Raw genomic sequence first — 19,547 nt, 5'->3', positions numbered from 1 at the left:
CAGAGCCCAGCAGGTCGAGGCTGCGGTGACCGGGAGCAGTCACTGCACTCCAGTCTGGGCAACAGAGTGAGACTCCAACACAAAAAATTTAAAAAATAAAAAAAAAATAAAAAGCTGGCCACATATTTCTCATTTTCATTCTCTGGAAAATACCATCTAGTAGTAACTGCATGCACATCATTGTTCTAAACACTATTGGCACTACACCAGCAAGTATACACTTAACTCAGAACATAAATAGTGCCAAGAATTTTTATTAGTACCTCCCAAACAATCAAGTTATTATGAATTCTCCTATTTAATGGGCAAAAAAATCTTATTTAACTGTTTACTCTTACCATGTTTTTTATAGAATCTCAGAGTGCATGTGTAGCACTATTAAACTGAATTCTAAGTGTAATGCAAATAGTAAGAATACAATTCCAAACTGACTCTCTAGGAAGGTTGTAGTTGATATCTTCCAGACATATATTTTCTATAAAATCAGTATACTGGATATTCAAGTTTGTCACCATCACTTTTAGTACATTTTAGTTCTTATCTCTCACATAACAGAGAGTAACTCATGTTAATTATTAACATTATACACACATGATAACGTTAGCTTTACTGATGGCAGTTTAAAAGTTTTATAAAGTTGTGGACTTAGCTTAGTTCAAACGCGTTAGCTGGGTTCTATTTTTTTCATCTCTGATCTCAGGAATACTGGTGGGCCACCTAAATTACACAAATATCTTGACAATAAGTGTGTAAAGGACCTGTTGGTGCCTGTCTGGGCCCCTACATGAAAGCTCTCTTTCCAAGAGGAGGGACAAAAAGGTCTCAGAATTTAACTACCGTCCTCCAGTGCCCAGTAGCCAGTGACTAAGTAATGCGAAAATGCAATAGTCTAGCTCTTTTGCCTCAAATTGGAGCATGTTTTGAGGTGTTATTTATGCTCCAGAGCTCTCCGTGGAATCAAGCTAAGACTGAGATGTCGCTAAAGCCACACTCTTGTTTAGATTCTTTCCCCTTGTCCTGCTTCACCCAACCCTTTGCCGGATTCTCCTGGAAACACTACCTTATCAGCACCCACTTAAGAATTAATTATGGGGGGGCACACAACATCAATAACAGTACCAACATTTACCTGTATGATGACCACATATGTACCTAATCCTCATTTGTACTCCACATTTTAAAGATAAAATAATTTAAAAAGAAAATAATAAATCAAAATAATTAAATTGCAAAAAAAGAATCAATTACCAGCAATTGCTGTAATAATACTAGTAGCAATAAATAACTAGACAGACTTAAGTATATAAATCCCAATGTAGTTTGCATGTGTCAAATAGATTCCCAAATAAACCTGTATGTAGTGATTCTAAACATAATATCCTATACTTGCATATGTTTGACAGTGGATTCACAACGTGCATACCTACGGAAATTTGCAGCAACAATTAAATAACTCAAAGAAACACAAAAGTCCAAAAAAATTGCAATTTTTTTGAAGATACATGTGTCATTTGGATATATATGAGGGGGTCCCCAAAAAACCAAGTTGTTTTTTGGAGGGTTGGCCCCTTGTAGTACAGGCTTCCCCCGCTAGGTAAGTGTTCTAGAAACCCATCGGCATCAGTGTACTGGCTAGTATTTGCCGTGAGAGGCTGCGTTCTGCTTCGGTGAATTTTTTTTGGAGATTCTTTCATCATGTTTGCCTATTTCATGATGGGTAATTTACAAGCGCACCTGCCCACACAGCGCTGAGTGTTCAACAGTTTTTGACCAAAAACGGCGTGACCCCTGTGCCTCACCCTCCCTATTCATCTGTTCTCACCCCGAGCGACTTTCTTTTCTTTCCCCGGATGAAAAAAAGTCCTCAAAGATAAACATTTTGCCGATGTGGAAGAGGTAAAATAAAAAATGGCAAAAATACTAAAAGGCATCAAAATTGAGAAGTCTAAAAACTGTGTTGAGCAGTGGAAAAAGCATCTCGATAGGTCTATTGCATCAAACGAAGGTGACTGAAGTTTAAACATATAAGAATAAATAATTTTTGAAAATAAATTTCAGATTTTTAAGGGACCCCCCCCTCATGTGTGTGTATGTGTATAGATGATAACAGGTATATATATATTTTTTTAACATCCACTCTTTTGCTTTGGCATTTATGCTTAGGCTAATATTCATTTCATATCCTTTAAACACTGGTAGAATGATGAATAAAAGCTTGCCCGGATGCCAAGGGGATTACCTGAAGTAATTTAGGAATAAAAAATGTTTCATAGTATAGCTACATTTATAAATTGGAGTTATCACCATCTACAAAAGCGTGTGTATAGAAAGATGTAAGAGTACACTAAAATGACAATTATTGAAGCAGAGCGATTACAGAAAATCTATTTTTAAATATTTATGTTTAATCCATAAGAACTGACAGTTCATATAACATTTAGATCAGCTGGATCATATACTATCAAATGAAAATGACTTGAATTGTTTTTCCAGTTCTCAGATGTTGTTATATCTTCGCATTCACCTCTAACATATAAATGATCAAGTGATATTTCTCTGAAAAATTGTTTTTATTCTGCTAAATTAAACCAAAGTTCTTGGTTAAATTTTTATTGTAACCTTCCAAATATATTTGTTTGACTACTGAAAGCTTCTTAAATCATTCAAATCATCTTTTGGCCTGCCCAAACTCATCACTCTGGGTCTAAAACTGCTTAAGTTTCTTGAGTGTCCCTGAAATGTAGAAATCTCTTCCCATACTTTATTTTCATTACTCTTGTAATAAACTCTTTGAGCTTTTAGTCAATCTGAGCCTGCTTAGAATACAATTATTTCACTTGTAAATGTTAGAAGCACTATAAGTGGGCTTACTTAAATGATACTTTCATTGAGCATCTGTAATTTTACATTAAAAAGAAAATAATCAAAAACATAAATATGGAAAAAGCCTAATGTTACAAATGGCTTTGCTTTTTCTAACCAGCACAAGATGAATTAACTTTTACTGTCAGCCATGCAAATTTCCACAGTCTCAGACCACGGATGATGGTCTATGATTATGTTGCCAGTATTTATAACTTTTGGCTGCAACCCTACTGCCTCGCAATTTCCTCCCAGACTTGCCTATTGAACAAAACTTCTAACTGCTGGTTATATTTACACTGACCATATATATAATTTTGTTGTCCAAAGTGGTGCACTCTAGGAAAAGCAGAAAGGGTTTTTAATAATTAAGAAGAAAAAACAGGTAATCTGAAATTGTCCTGGGCTGACTAGAACATTCGGCCCTGCTAGTATCTTATAAAGTAACCAGACTTCCAGTATCATAACCTATGGTGAAATATACTTAAGTGGAAGAATCAGTAAATAAATTGCATTTGGGTGCATTCATACGGATTTTCTCCTAAATTTTCAGATCAGTGTGTTATATATATATTATTTGCATATAATTAACCCACTTACCCAGACACATATACAAAATCCATCTTGAGGAAGACATGATAGAAAGGAAAGATAAATAGAATTAAACAGAAAATCTGAGAAGCTTATTGTCACTTGACTTGCCTCTTTTTCCTCATTAGTAAAATTAACAGGTTGTATTATTCATTTATTTAAATCTCTAAAATGCGCGCGTGTAGGAGAATCTGGGAATCAATGTAAAATTGTGTTCATCTCTAATTATGAAAGAGGACTTTTAAAAAAAGTTGATGATCGAGGGCAGGGATGTACAGACTCCTGCCCACAGGCCACATCTGGCTCTCTGCCTGATTCTGAATGGTGCTTGAGCTAACAACTGTGGTTCCAGGTCAACATTTAAAATCCATTTGATGGCAGGAAACACTAAGTTTGAAACGCAATTAAGTAAAATTTGTTGCCTCAAGAAGAATTCCATTCTTCTCATTAGTAGGTTGTTATGACAAAATAATTTCCAGTCAATTATTATTATGATGTCTGAATTCTATCCACAACAAAAAGCCGACATTGTATTTCTCTCTCACTGCATAATTTTGATTTTGTCTCTTGTCCTGCTGAGGCTAATATTTACTACAAGATCCTTACAGGAAAAGTTTGCTGACCCCTGATCTAGATTCTTTTTTTTTTGAGTTGGAGTCTCATTCAGTCGTCCAGGCTGGAGCGCAGTGGCAGGTAGGCCCAGGGCCACCCTGGCACCTCTACCTTCCAAAGAGCGGGAACAACAGGTGCCCGCAACCATGCCCAGCTATGATCTAGATTCTCGATGCATCAGAGCAAAAGACCACGCACACGCGCGAGCATGCGCGCGCGCACACACACACACACACACACACACACACACACACACACACACACACACACAACAACAACAACTTGGAAACATGACTTGCCATGAACCTCCTTTGCTTTGTCGCTGTTTAAATCCAGGTGTGCCCCTGGCTATACTGGCAGTCCCAGCAGCCCCGGAGGCTCCTGCCAAGAATGTGAGTGTGACCCCTCTGGTTCTCTGCCTGTGCCCTGTGATCCCATCACAGGACTCTGCACGTGCCGACCCGGAGCCACGGGAAGGAAGTGTGACGGCTGCAAGCACTGGCATGCACGCGAGGGCAGGGAGTGTGTTTGTACGTATGCTAACTTAGCTCTTGGAAGGGGCGGGGCTTGGTTCCATTTCTGTCTCATTTCTGATGAAAAAGCCTGACTTATTTTTTTCTGTTCTGCAATAGCTAGTTTTGCTCTTCATTCTTTCTGACGCTATCTATCTGCCTTCTTCTGCTTGCCTGCTGGTTTTTTCTCTATCCTGCTGAGCCAAGAACAACTGAGAAAATCCTCAGCTCGCCTTAGTCAGGCCATTGAAGACCCACAACAAAGCTCCTGGAGGCATATTTTATGTTATTATTTTGTTTGTCCATCTCAGGGTTTGCAGTGTTGCCTCAAGTTGGCATTGCCTTTGTGACAGATTAAAGATCCAAGTTTGTTCAAATTTTTAGAGTCCTCCTGAATTTGTAATAGGCTGGAAAGACACTCTAAGCTTTGAATTACAACTGATTTTTCCTTTTCCAGCTTTTAGAGTAATCCATGGGCATACTGCTTCGAAACTTTCTCTTTTATTTTTATTTTTTTAATTTTTTATTTATTTATTTATTTATTTATTTATTTTTTGAGTTGGAGTCTCACTCTGTCACCCAGACTGGAGTGCAGTGGCTGCTCCCTGTCACCGCAGCCTCGACCTGCTGGGCTCTGGCGATCCTTCCGCCTCAGCCTTCCAAGTAGCTGGAACTACAGGCACGCGCTACCACGCCCGGCTGATTTTTGATTTATTGTAGAGATGAGGTCTCGCCAAGTTGCCCAGACGAGTCTCGAACCCGCGGGCTCAGGCAGTCCACTCACCTCAGCCTCCCAAAGATACAGGATTACAGGCTGAGCCACCAAACCCGGCTTATTTTTTATTTTTGTGTTGGAGTCACTCTGTTGCTCAGACTGGAGGGCAGTGACATGCTCATGGCCACCACAGCCTCGACCTGCTGGGTTCAGGTGATCCTTTCACCTCAGCCTTCCAAATAGCTGGAACTACAGGCATGTGCCACCACGCCCAGCTAATTTTTTTATTTATTGTAGACATGTAGTCTCGCCAAGTTGTTCAGGCTGGTCTCGAACCCGTGAGCACAGGCAATCCTCTCACCTCGGCCTCCCAAAGTGATGGAATTATAGGCATGAGCCACCACGCCTCTTGAACTCCAAAACCTGGAAGCAGCAACAGTGAATTCGAGTATTTTTACTCATGTGCAGTACAGAGAGAGAAGTTTGTATACTGAAATCATTAGTTAGATAAAATTATTGAATATTACATAAATTCTCATCTAAAATAGGTTGGGCACTCTTTTCCTTAAGGAAATTTATTTGAGCACCTTTTGTTTCCATATTTACCTATTTTAATGGATTTGTGCATGCCAATATTTCTTGTTTTAACATCTTATTTGTGTCTAAATCATAATAACCTTTTAATTAGAATAATTTTTGCATGTGTTCTAGTTTTATAAGTTACCTCAGAAGCTAAGTCTGGATTTTAAGTACACCAAAAAAGTTAAGACTGGGTGTTTTGGGGAAGATAGGCTTTTAAATTATTTTTTCTTTGTATTTCAGCCATCTTTAATAAAAATGCATTACACTGAAAATAAAAATAAATGTGAAAATAGATGGGAGGGGAGAGATTAAATGTAATGTCATATATGTTTATATTATCGTATTTAGTTATTGGTGTGTGTATATATATTTATGTGTATATATATATATATATATATATATATATATATACACTCTTCTCAAGTATAATGACATATTTTAATGGTAATTAAAGAAATGGACTAACAAAGTATTTTAATCATATTGTTTTCAAGTTAAATTATTAATGTGGCCATAATTAAGTAGATAATATGTCGATATTCCTATTATAAACACAAAATAGTTTTTGAATTATAAATCATCAATTTTATTAATTATCCAGAAGTAAACTTGAAATAAAAAGATTATGTTTAATGTGAAGCACAAATATTAAACAATGGCACATTAAAATCTCAGAAAAACAAAATAATGGGTTTATTTTCTAGATATTTCTCTTAAAGGGAATTGGCATTCTGCCCATCGGCAACAATGGCTTTGAGTGTTTGATGTTGTTTTAGGAGCAATGCTTTATGTACATTTCAAATAAGTTTATCACAAGAAAGCTTAACTCATCCCTGTCACATATGTAGATTTCTAATAACCATGTGTCCCATGTAATATTAGCAAAAGGGCCAATTCTCCAGTTACAAAGTACCGCCAGTTTTAGAATGTTCATTTGCACTATTCTTGTCTCACAAAGAAATGTATTTGCAGCTGCTGTACGTGGTATTCAGTCCGTTACTGTGTCCTGGAAACATTTCTATTCTTCTGGAGGAATAAATAATAGCCATTTTTCTTCTGTAAAAAAATTTTTAAATTATAGGTTGTGTTTGTTGATAAGCTCTTTTTCTAAAGCATTTATAATTATGTATATTGATTATCCTTATGCTACTCTTAAGCATTCATGATTCCCACCTATCTCTAGGAATATTTTCTCCTCACCCTTTATTAGCTTACAACAGTTTTAGGATTGTAACAATCTTTTGTTATTGAGAGTAGCTTTCAACTTTTCTCCTGTTTTCTTCTTTTAAAATGTCTCTGGCTGTGGAAAAATATGTGTGGTTCAGTGATGTTGGCCTTTCCCAGAACTCAGTTTCCACTTCTAGCTTTGAAATGAGGTAACAAAACACAAGTGAGGACATACTTCTGACTTTTTCTCAATTCTCTTTTTAATATGTTTCTGTGTCCTTAAGCTAAATCAGCAAGAGATCAAAAAATGGAATCACCTGGCATGTTTGATCTGCAGGACCAGCTTTATCCCCATGCGATCATAGTGGGATAGTACAAGGCCTGGGAGGGAGAGTATGGAAGGTAGTCTGTCTTTTGCAGGAGAATATATAGGTAGTCTGTGGTGCTCGTTGCTAATATGGTGCTGACTACAAAAATGACTATAAGCCGGGCTCAGTGGCTCAGCCTGTAATCCTGCGCTTTGGGAGGCTGAGGTGAGTGGATTGTCTGAGCCCGCGGGTTCAAGACCCGCCTGGGCAGGGAGACCTCATCTCTACAATTAATCAAAAAGTCAACCGGGCGTGGTAGCGTGCACCTGTAATTCCGGCTACTTGGAAGGCTGAGGCGGAAGGATCACCGGAGCCCAGCAGGTTGAGGCTGCGGTGGCTGGGAGCGGCCACTGCACTCCAGTCTGGGCAACAGAGTGAGACTCCAACTCAAAAAAAAAAAAAAATGACTACAAAAATAAGATTCCTCCTGTTAGAATAAGTAAGCACTCAGATAACTTAGCACATTTTGCACAAGAGTTAATTTTGCTATCTGTAGTTAATGTTCTACGAAGCATATTTATATTGGCCTTGATTATGGATTTGCATATTTCCAAAAAAATGCATAATAAATGACCTAGACATGATCATTGCATTTTCTCAAGTAAACAGTATAAGGGTGAAAGGAATCTTCTCACTTACTATAAATTTAGATTAAGCTCTTATTTATAAAAAGGATACAAAATTCTGCTGAAGAGAACAAGCAACACAAAGCAAATGCAGAAATCATGAAAGAGCTTTCCTTGATCACCTAAGTCGCTAAAAGAGACATGTGATTGCCAGGGGCAATTGCCAGTGAGCAAGCTAAGATTTTACTGGATCCAAAATGCAATTTCTTGCAGCACACTGGCCTTTTTATATGTGGGGTTTCCATTACTATCATGAAGAACGTACACAAATCATGTGTCTATAGACACCAAAGTCCCTCATAGATAGTGAACTGAGTCCATTCCCCTCCACGGTTATCAGTCTGTCTCACTCTGTCGCCCAGGTTGGAGGGCAGTGGCATGCCCACGTCCACCACAGCCTCGACCTGCTGGGCTCAGGCAATCCTTCGGCCTCAGCCTTCCAAGTAGCTGGAACCACAAGTGTGCACCACCACACATAGCTAATTTTTGATTCGTTGTAAAGATGAGGTCTCACCAAGTTGCCCAGGCTGGCCTTGAACCTCTGGGCTCAGGCAGTCCTCTCGCCTCCGCCTCCCAAAGTGTTGGGATTACAGGCGTGAGCCACTGTTCCCGGCTTGCACAACATATCCACCTATTAGTTCCAAACATTCCCTAAAGTCTCTTTCGCCACACATGGGATCATCTTAATAGTAACTTTTTTAAAAGCTCGCCTTGACTGAGGGCTTATCATTTGCCAGGCACTTTGTTAAGCATTTTACGTGTGTGTGTTTGTTGTTGTTTTTTGATTCTTGTAACATTCTTATTCCTTATTATCCCCACTGTGTGATTAAGTCACTTTCTCAAGGTTCACAGTGACAGAGTTATGATTTGAACCCACATCAGTCTTGCAAATCTTATTTTCTTAACCTCTATGCTGGCTACCAATGCCAAACACATAAAGCAAACATGGTTTATTCAATATAGTCAACATTAGTGAATTCAGTCCTTTATGTATTTGCTTATTTTGTGTTGAGAGCCCATTCTACTAAAATGAAAAATAAAGATAAAATGAACTAAAAATACAAAATGAAAAATTTAAATAGATAAGGTCGATAAGAATATATATATTTTTACTGCTAACCATTAGGACTTCTCTAAGATTTAAAATATACATTCTTATTCATCAAAGATTGTAAAGTACAGACTGTCTTCTATGCAGGAGAAAAGACACTAGCTGGGTGCTCAGATTAACTTCAAAACTTTTTTTCCTTCTAGGAATTATTTGGGACAATGTGTTTTCCCCTTATGTATATTGTTGAGTTCTGAATATATATTTTATTAATTTCTCAAATTGGGATTTCTCCATAGTAAGTTAGGTTAATACAAATCCATCCTCTCTTTCAACCCCCATTGATAGTTTGCGTGTCATTTTATAAAATGAGGACAGCTGCCTGCCTTTCTGCAGTTTGAGAATGAATAAGAAAGCCATTATGTATTTAATAGTAAAGCTTTGTATTGTGAGACACAAACTTTGGGTTTGTCCTATTTTCTGTAAACCCAAAGTTAACACAGAATAACTCATGTGATGTTTATAATAGTTTATGAGTGGCATAATAAAATGTATTACTCTCCTAGAGAACAGAAATTAAAATGAGTAGCTGTTGACAAGATATTATTTCATTAAAAGTACCTGAAATAGCATTTTATAAATATCAAATTGATGTTGCCTATCTTTAATCACTGCATATGAAGTATTTGAGATATCCCAGCATTTATTATTTATAGTCACAATTAATTTAAAATATAGCATATAAGATGATGCTTTGCTTTGCAACATCGCAAAAGTGATCACAAAGTATGTTTTTTACTTGCTACCTGAGGTAAGCTTACCTAATTGTGGTAGCTCACCTTAATTCTATATACTACGCACCTTCCAGCCAGTTGGTGAAACCCAAAGACTAAAGTTTTATCCTGCCTTGATACTAATCTGCAGAGAAACCATCAAGATTATTATTTTTAATTGCCAATTGCCACCAAAGACCTCATGATAATGCCCTCAAATATTATCACTAGAACATTGTTGTATAGTTGTAATAATCAAAGATGATTACTAATGGAAGTTATTGGCCCTTGTATACAGAAATAGGAACAAAGTAATAGAATGTGGTTATCATTGTAAGGAAGGTAGGACTTCCTATTCTACAATATAATGGAAAACGTCAACTTATCCCCAGATGCTGTTTACCTGTTTATGACATTGCATGTTATACATGTGATCACCCTCCATTCAAGCCCTTAAATGTAATCCTCTCTCTGTCCCCACTTAGTCCTCAGGTAAGTTCTTGTTCCAAGACTAGCATGTTTGCTGTTGTTTTCTAGAGCTATAAGCTGTAATGTGCTGTTCACACCCAGGTGTTAGACAATCTGTAAAAGCAACTTCTGTTCATCTTGTCTTCACATTCTCCTCATCTGTTTTGTTAGTAAAAGATGCTTGAGTTTCTTGTTGTCCACCTTCTTAGCGTTGGTCCAGGCTAACAACATATAGAACAGCAGCTATTACTCTGATTCTAGATGATTTTTCTAGTTGTTAGGGATCAGTTTCAGTTGTTTGTGTATCGCATTGAGAAAGTTATTCTATTAGTAGATTGAGTTGCACAGTTGAATTGTCATAGAGACAGCTGATCACTCTTGCCTTTATTCTAGCTAAGTTTTACTCTAAACTCTACTTTGATTACAATTTTCACTCTAGCGAGCCCCGGGAAGTTTATTGACCTTGAAGAACAATAGAATCATATGATCTTAAAGTGGAAAGAAGTCTTATAAGTACAGTAGTCTAATCCTCTCTTTTTCTATGACATCCCTGAAACAGACCATATCCTGCTGCCAGGAAGCATACTGTTATGAATTGGCTTAAGAAGGTTTGGATCCTAGCTTGCCACATGCAAGTAATGTGGCCTTAGATTAGTTTACTTTCTAAACCTCATTTCATCATGGAAAAATGGATATAAAATACTGCATACATGTGTGTGAAGTATCTCAGCATAACAGATACTCGATAAATTCTAGGCAATATTATCATTTTTATTATGTGGCCATTTTTTTTTAAAGACATGATGTTTTGTGTCAGTTTCCGATGAAATATATTAAGATTGAATTCTGGGTTTCTGTAATTATCTTTCATTCTAGGCTTTTCTAGTCACTGAAAACCACTTTGATGACCACCTTATATTTCTCCTCTCTTTAAGTTCTTCACATGCATTATTTATAGATTCATAAGCACCCTCATTATGACTATTTTTCTCATCTGTAAAATGAAGATATTAATAGTTCTTGCCTCACAGATTGCTGTGAATATTAGATGTGATGATGACAAAACACAGCATATTACCTGCCATGCAACACTCTTGTGTAGATAAAAGTTATTATCTCAATATTATGACAGTACTTTCAGAGTTTCTGCTTGTTTCTTGAAAAGCCACACCACCGTGAACTATACTGAACTTATTTTTTCACATATATTACGTATAGAATTTTATTTAGTGTATACATGCATATCACAACTTGGTACAGAACAAATTCATCAGGCTCAGTTAAAGTCTACAAGATACCTGTTCTTCTAGTCAAAGAAATATCAGGGTTTTTCTTAAAACCTTCTTAATGAGTCTGAAATTAATTTTTCTATTTTAGAAGTTATTTATTTTAAAATAATAAAGACAGTGGAGTCCATGTCAATCCTAAATACATGTTAGTCTATAAATTTCTTCCTGAAGAAGATAAGGAAAAGAGAGGAATATGCAATTCAGATTCAGGGACCCACCCATGGCATTCATCTAGAAAAGTTAATTTGAAATACACACATTAACATATCAGTTTATCTTTTGTTAAAAATGTATGTACTCATTTTATCCCTATTTGATTAAAGGAGACAATTCATCTATCTTTACCTGAAATTGGTTAATAGCTTTGGTCTTTTCAAAAATACTCAATGTACTCATTTCAGCTTTAGTTTCTTTGGTTTGGATACAGTGTGTGATTTTTGTCTGTGTGTGTGTGACAGTAAGTCAGTAGTTATTATGCATGGGGGACTCTGGTAGAAATGCAATATTTTGTACTAATTGCTAACAGAAAGATCTGTAATATTGGATGCATGATTTGCCCCTTACATGTGCCCAGCTATAATGATCTGAATTTAATACCGCATTTGTTAATATTAGACACAAATTTATCCTGACACGTTTATAGGCAAAGCCTCAGAAACATTTAGTCATGTAAAATATAATCATGGTCTTGAAATATTTGCTTTTCCTCCTGTGCATTTTAGACAGGATATCACTTTATAACCTTATCTATATTGCTGAATTAGAAGAATAGTTTGGAGAGGTTCTTTAGTGTTCTGATTATAAGATAGTTGTTTGTTTACATGAGCTGTTACTGTACCTTTATCAAAGAATAATTATTTATATAATGTGAATATTCCATGTCTCTATAGATGCTTCTGATCTTCCCTATTACAGTGAATTATATTTGGTTTTAATTTGCATTCCATTTAGAATGATTCTTATTGCCAGATATTCCAGACTTTTTGAGGGCAAATAAAAGTAGCTTGCACTGTGAGTAAAATATTTTGTGTTAAAATAAAATAGCAAACCCTTATGTAAAGGGTATATTTCCCTATATGCTTACCTTATAACTGCATTGATAATATGATGCCTTATCATGATTTTTAGGCTAGACTTGTACAGAAGCCTTGTACAGAAGCTAGACTGTGCTAGACTTGTACAGAAGCCTTGAAAAAAATCCCCATGGCTGTCATATTCATAAATCTTTCTGACCCATTCAGACAGATGTTAGTATATTACTTGGTGCATACTATAAAACTTACCTTTCACTTATGGAAATGTGCTTGTCCTTTGTTCCCCAAAAAGCAAATACAGAGACCATGAGACATGGGATAATAATAGAACTTTGGACACAGAGGCATAAAATAGAATGTATGAGCCCTTGAAAAAGCAATTAAATACATTTTTATTTCAACAACTGAAGATGAGGAACCAAAACAGATCGGTAGGGTATAGAATAAATGAGAGAAAAATCAGTATTCATCTTGCCTCTTGGCATTCTAGTGCACCAATTTATTCCATAGTATATTACAGTAAATCAGATCTAGTTCTTCATTCCAGTCCCTGGTTTATTCTTGTGTGAGTAAAAACTGAGAAAACTGTGAGTACTTTTTCTGGAAATTTCTGCAGCCATCTGGTAAGGAGCATCTGGCCAAACCATTATCAACAAACTGACTCAATTCCTTCTTAGAAATAGGTAAGCTATACATTATAAATAAATTAGAGAAAGGCACACACTGCCTTAAAAATTATGATGAGACATCATATTATCAAGCATCTTTCAAGATCTTGAAAGTGATAAAGGAACACATTGCTTGCTTATATCCTAGGAACATCTGGCAAAAATTCCATCTTCATTAGAATTCAAATGGAACTTTTAAAACAATGATTCTTTATAATTCCTCATATTCTTTATAATTCTTAATAAAGTTAAAATTGTTACTAATGCTTGTTTTTAACTTATGAATCACAACTTGAAAGTCTCTGATCTGAATCCACATCCTATAGCACATGTGCAAAACTTGAGGAAAGTGCATCAGTTATCTGTTGTTGCCATTCCGACATCTAGTAGCATAAAATGAGTGTTTACATACTCAAGTTTCTGTGGGTTGGCAAATTGGGCTGGGCTCAGTTGGACGGTTCTTCCGTTGCCATGCTGGGAGAGCCCCGGGTAGCCTCATGCACTTCTCTCTCTCATGTTGCCTCCCTTCCTCAGGGAGGCTAGCCTGGAATTGTTCTTGAGGCATTGGGGTTCCAAGAGCGTGAAAGTGGAAACTGCAAAAGTTAAAATGTTTCTCTACCACATTCTGTTGTTGAGAGTATGTTGCGGAGCCAACCCAACTCAAGGGGAAGGGAAGTAGACTCTATCTAGTCATGGGAGAAGCAGCAAAGGAGTTGTAACTGTCTCTAATGCCCCCCAGAAAAGAGCACTGCTTAGATCTGGTCAGCGTTGTTTCTTTCCTCATTATATTTTGTACCTACTTCCTTCTCCAATATCCCTTTCCTGGGTCAAAATGGAATTATCTCAGGTGAGCATTATAATAGTCATCCTTGTTGCTCAGTCTTTGCCTCTCTAATCACAAAACAATGTTTCTCTCTCCTTCTTTCTCTGTTTTTAACCTGTTAGGTTCCTCACACATCTGTGAGGTTCTCCAGCTCATTCTCTCATTCAGAGGTTTTCTGTTTGGCCAACCCAACCCTCCTTCCTATCCCCAACCCCTCTCTCCTCTTCTCCTAACATTCTACCTTCCTGATCTTTTCATCACCTCATCATTTGGGTACATAACATGCCCAAATTAGCAACCCCTGCCATTCCTTTAGTCCAGAATATTTTTTTCTCTACTTTCACAAAAAATATTAGCGCACAAATATTTAATATTTCCTGAATGTTAGCTGTGTGCAAGACCATCTCTTAGGCACTGTGACCAAGGTATTTAAGGTCCCTTCTTTCTGAAAGAGAAACAATATATAAATAAAGTAATAAGGTAGCTCATGTGAGCATGAGTGTTAAGGTAAGAAAACAAAGGAAATGCAGTGTGACTAAGGGGTATTTCCAGTAACAGTAATTTCAGAATCATCAGGAACTTTCCCTCTGAGGAAGTAACACTTGAGCAAGCTGAATACTCTGCCTGAACACCTAGGATCCAGGTGAGTGAAGACGGAGGAATAAGAGTTCTGGGTAGAGGAGACAGCAAGTAAAGGGACGTCCTCCACATCTTTACTCCCTTTAAGATTGATTGAGTATCTGGTACACTGGTTCTGATCCTTGGCTGCATGATGGAATAATCTGGAGTCTTTAAAAATGCCTGGACCTTACTGCAGACCCATCAGGTCAGATTTTCTACAGGTGAGATGGGAAAGGTCCCAGGCATCTGTTATTTTATAAATCCTCAAATGGTTCTAGTGTGTGGCCACAGTTGAAAACTGCTGATCCACAGCAATGTTTGTCAAACTTTAATGTGCGTAAATCACATGGGACCTTTCTAAAGAGCAGATTCGGATTTCCTGGACCCAGGGTAGAGCCCAAGACTGTGAATTGTTAATAAACCACCAGGTGATGACTATACTGCTGGTCCAGTTGCTACTTAAAGCGTGGCACACAGACCAGTGGTCCCAGTGTCACCTGGGAGATTGCTAGGAAAGCACATTCGCAATCAGAGAATCAGAAACCAGGTGAAGCTGGTCTCGGTGACTCAGCCTATAATCCCGCGCCTTTGGGAGGCTGAGGTGAGTGAATTGCCTGAGCCCGCGGGTTCGAGACCCACCTGGGCAACTTGGCGAGACTCATCTCTACAATAAATCAACAAATGAGCCGGGCGTGGTAGCGCACACCTGTAGTTCCAGCTACTTGGAAGGTTGAGGTGGAAGGATCACCGGAGCCCAGCAGGTTGAGGTTGCAGTGGCTGGGAGCGGCCACTGCACTCCAGTCTGGGCGACAGAGTGAGACTCCAACTTAAAAAAAAAAACCAAAAACACCAGGTGACTCTACCACCTCCTGAGAACCAAGTGAATCTTGGTGTTTAGACATGATCCATTTGGCATTTAATTGTGTCTTTGTTGTGTTTTCCATAATCACTTTATGTAGACAGGTCTGTTGAAACTCACATTGAACAAGGGTATGAAGCCAGATGCTATCTTCCTTTTACTTAATTTCCACCCAGCACAAATGTTCTTTCCTTTTGGCTAGGAGAAGGGTGAGAGATATAGTCTAGTTCCAGACTTCTGCTCCTGATTCCAAAACCTCATTGTTCTCTCAGCTTGTAAAGCATCAGGATCTTACAAAATCCCTGCAGATGACGCTCTGCAGTCACAGGTGTCACCTGCAAAGAGCTGATTTATGAAGAGCCCTGCCGGGACAGTTTAGTCCCTGGAAAGGGATATTGCAACTCACCTCTAGCTGCTGTCCTATCAAAAAATCACCCTCTGCACTCTTTCTCTTTGTTTACAAGCTTCAGTTAATGGTTTTCTCTCCATTAAGCAGCTCAGGGGAGTGCTATTTAGGGAGCTAATTGAATTCTTGCCAACTTTGGGCATGATCCAGAGCTGTTCCAAATCCCGGTATTTTCTATGGTATGTATTTTCATCGATGCCGACATGTGGATAGCTTTGATATCTCTATCTACAGAATGTAAGATAGAAATTATAACTGTACACATGAATGCATCTCATAATTATGGCAGTTCTTGCTCCTTGGCATGATGATACACCTCATTACTCTGCAATGTAAAACTAAACTGAAATGTGTACTTTTTAAAAATCTTCCAAAAGAATCAATGTGTTCATTTTAGAAATTGTACTACTATTTAAGAGATGTTTAATAATGAAGAGAGAACAACTCACTTTTCTCTCTTCCCATTCTACCACCAACCCTGCTTTACCACCACCAAATTTAAATAGTACCTCTCTAGTCGCCAAAAATATCATCAGAAGGACATTGACATTTTTAGCTAATTAAAGAAGAACACTTTTCTGACACATAGCAATTATTTATCTCCAAGACTGAATAAAGTTAATCATCAAAGTAGGAGCTCATAAGAATGCATCTAATCCTGGGAGATCCTGTGCTGGAGGGCTAGTGAGGAAGAAATGACAAAATAAGTCAGTCAGTAGATATCGTCATAATTACAACACACTAAAAAGGAAAAGTTCTTTCCTTTTGTCTTCAAAAACTAATTCTGCTCAATAGAGAGCAAGCTAAACATTTATATCATTTTTTAATAAGTAACACATAAAACTTGTGGAGGCCAACTGCTATGGACTCTGCAGTGCAATCTAATGTAGCAATACACATTTGCACATGTTTTTAGACCCCGTAGTGTGCTTTATTCCTTATGTACGGGTTCCCCTAGACTGCTCATATGTAGATTTGGGGGCATTTATAAGGTTATATTCTGTGTCTTTAAGGAGAACTTTAATACTTCCGCAGTACACTTCTCCCTTCCTCCCCCAAATCCGCTTGCTCCTCCTCTCTGTCCCTCGATTGATATCATCCCTATATTTCAGGTTCCAGGTGACAGGCTTATCTGCTTTTTCATTGTTCTCATCTTTTTTCAGCCATCATCCATTCAACAGCATTAATTATCTAAGATGAGGAGCTTCATCTTTCACAGAATTATTCTTGGGCCATAAAATATTTCATAACTGAAATCTTTGAACATCTGTCTGGGATATTGAGCAGAAGTAACTATTCTCTGTCGCTTTCCTTTCACAGTCTGTGGCGATGAGTGCACAGGCCTTCTTCTCGGTGACTTGGCTCGCCTGGAGCAGATGGTCACGAGCATCAACCTCACCGGCCCGCTGCCTGCTCCATATAAAATGCTGTATGGTCTTGAAAACAGGACGCAGGAGCTAAAGGTGGGTTAATGCAGTAACAACCCAAGCCAAGGTCAGGGTGGCAGAGGCCTCCTAAGGGATATTGCTCGTAATTAGTAAATGCTGTTTCCACTGCCCCAAATCAAAGGACACAGCTATTGGGGAACTTCAGAGACTTTCTAAACCAGTGTTTTTTTTCAGACTGAGATCTATAATATACAGATTTCTATTAAGGGGAAATAATCCCATGTACCCCCCAGTGTCTGGCGTAAATCAGTTTGATGATGTTACTTAAATATGTGCAAATATAAAATCAAGTATGAACTCCTTATACTTATAGATCTATAAAATTAAAACAAATTAATCTTTACAAATGCCTACAAAGCCAATAAAATTCAAATTAAAAACGTTAATGTAAAGTAACATGATTGTGGCTGAAAGGAAATTGCTACGTGGAACATGAATAGGATATTGACTATTTCCACATGGGTTCTTTCACCAGCTGGTGACATGGGAACTCAGTTCTCCTACCTTTCCACATTTGAACCAGAGAGCCCTTGCAAGGGGTCCTGAAATGACACGTGGCATCTCTTGACAAGTTCACGTGACTTACTTGCTCAGTCTGCATTATGAGCAAACACACGTGTGAATGTGGGCACTGAGTTCACATGACTTCTCAGTATTCTCTTGGATGTATTCTTCTTTCAGATGCCTCACTCAGGATCCAGAAATGCTTACATTAATATTTAAGGGTACTGTCAAAATAAAAACACAATATTAAACTTTTGTACTACAGAACTAATAAACCTTTGAAAGTACTTCAATAAGCACCGATTTGAAAAACATTGTTCTAAAACATTGTAAAAGCTTTTGGTAGCCAGTAGGAGGAAATGTTAAGGAAATCGGGGTCTTTTCACTTGATGAAAAAGGATGAGAAATGTCAACTTGCACACAGCCAGTTATCAGTGGTTTATTGAGAAATTGTAGACGGTCTCAGCACTGCATTTGGTTCCTTGGTGATTTCATGACTACCACCTTAGGAAGCTTAGATTCTACCATGGTTTATACATAGTTATTAAACTCTAATAAAGCAATGAACAACAATACATAATTACCATGTGTTTCATTAAAAACTCAAAGTGCAATAGAATACAAAGAGACATAGTAAGATCCAGAGTAACGAGGGAATACACCATTAATGAGAGTATAATTTGTGTTTTAGGCATTTGAGGCATAAACACGATTTTAATAGACAGAGGCTCATTGGTTAGGACTGGAGAATGAAATCTAAGATTTATTTTCCAGGCATTGGTAGATACTCTTCTAAGGAGTATATTCTTTCATCTTGACCATAACCTTTAAGGTAAGTGTTATTTTTCCTATTTTCCAGAAGAAACCAATAACGATCATATTTTATTTAAAAACTGGGCAATGGACTGAAGCCTGACATGGATTATCATGCACAGCACTTACAGAAACTCCAAGTAGGAAAGCAGTTATCATGCACTGAATGGTTATGTCTTACTAAAATGTATATATTGAAATCCTGTCTTAGTTCACTTTAGCTGCTATCACAAAATACCACAAACAGATTAATTTATAAATAACAGAAATATATTTCTCTCAGTCTTGAGGCTGGGTGGTCCAAGAGCAGGTCACCGGCAGGTTCGGTGTCTAGTGAAGACCCATTCCTCATAGATGGTGACTTCTTGCTCTGGTGAAAGAGGATAGCTAGCTCTCTGAGATGTCTTTAAGAAGGACACTAATCCCAAACATCAAGGACTTGTCCTCATGATGTAATCACTTCCCAAAGGCCCCACCTCCTAATATCATCATGGTAGGGTCACAGGATTTCAACATAAATATGTGAGGGGACACAACCATCCTGACCACAGCAAGTCTTAACCCTCGCTATGACAGTATTTGGATGTTGCTGCCATGTGAGGACACAGGGAGGAGAAAACTATGCCTAAGAGAGCCAGAGAGGCACGTGAGCAGGAACAGAAGTGTGAATCAGGCCTGTCTGGCAGACATTACAAATCAGGCCTGCCAGTGAAAGATAAGGCTGGAAACTTCAGTGGGACTGGGTGCTATGAAGGACA

At 37.8% G+C, this 19,547-nt stretch overlaps 1 protein-coding gene across 1 annotated transcript in view; it reads left to right on the top strand.

Moving 5' to 3' along the window:
- LOC103267277 (laminin subunit alpha-2) overlaps positions 1-19,547 on the top strand; it is a 443,000-nt gene that overhangs the window by 296,378 nt on the left and 127,075 nt on the right. The window contains exons 32-33 of the mRNA XM_008064880.1: positions 4,402-4,595; positions 17,345-17,487. Of these exons, the coding sequence (XP_008063071.1) occupies positions 4,402-4,595; positions 17,345-17,487 (337 nt within the window). The remainder of the gene's footprint in view (positions 1-4,401; positions 4,596-17,344; positions 17,488-19,547) is intronic.

Source organism: Carlito syrichta, unplaced genomic scaffold, assembly GCF_000164805.1.
Source record: "Carlito syrichta isolate Samal-C Ts95f unplaced genomic scaffold, Tarsius_syrichta-2.0.1 Scaffold308095, whole genome shotgun sequence".
NCBI lineage: Eukaryota > Metazoa > Chordata > Mammalia > Primates > Tarsiidae > Carlito > Carlito syrichta.
Note: the sequence above shows the minus strand (reverse complement) of the source record. Positions and strands in the feature narration are given on the sequence as shown.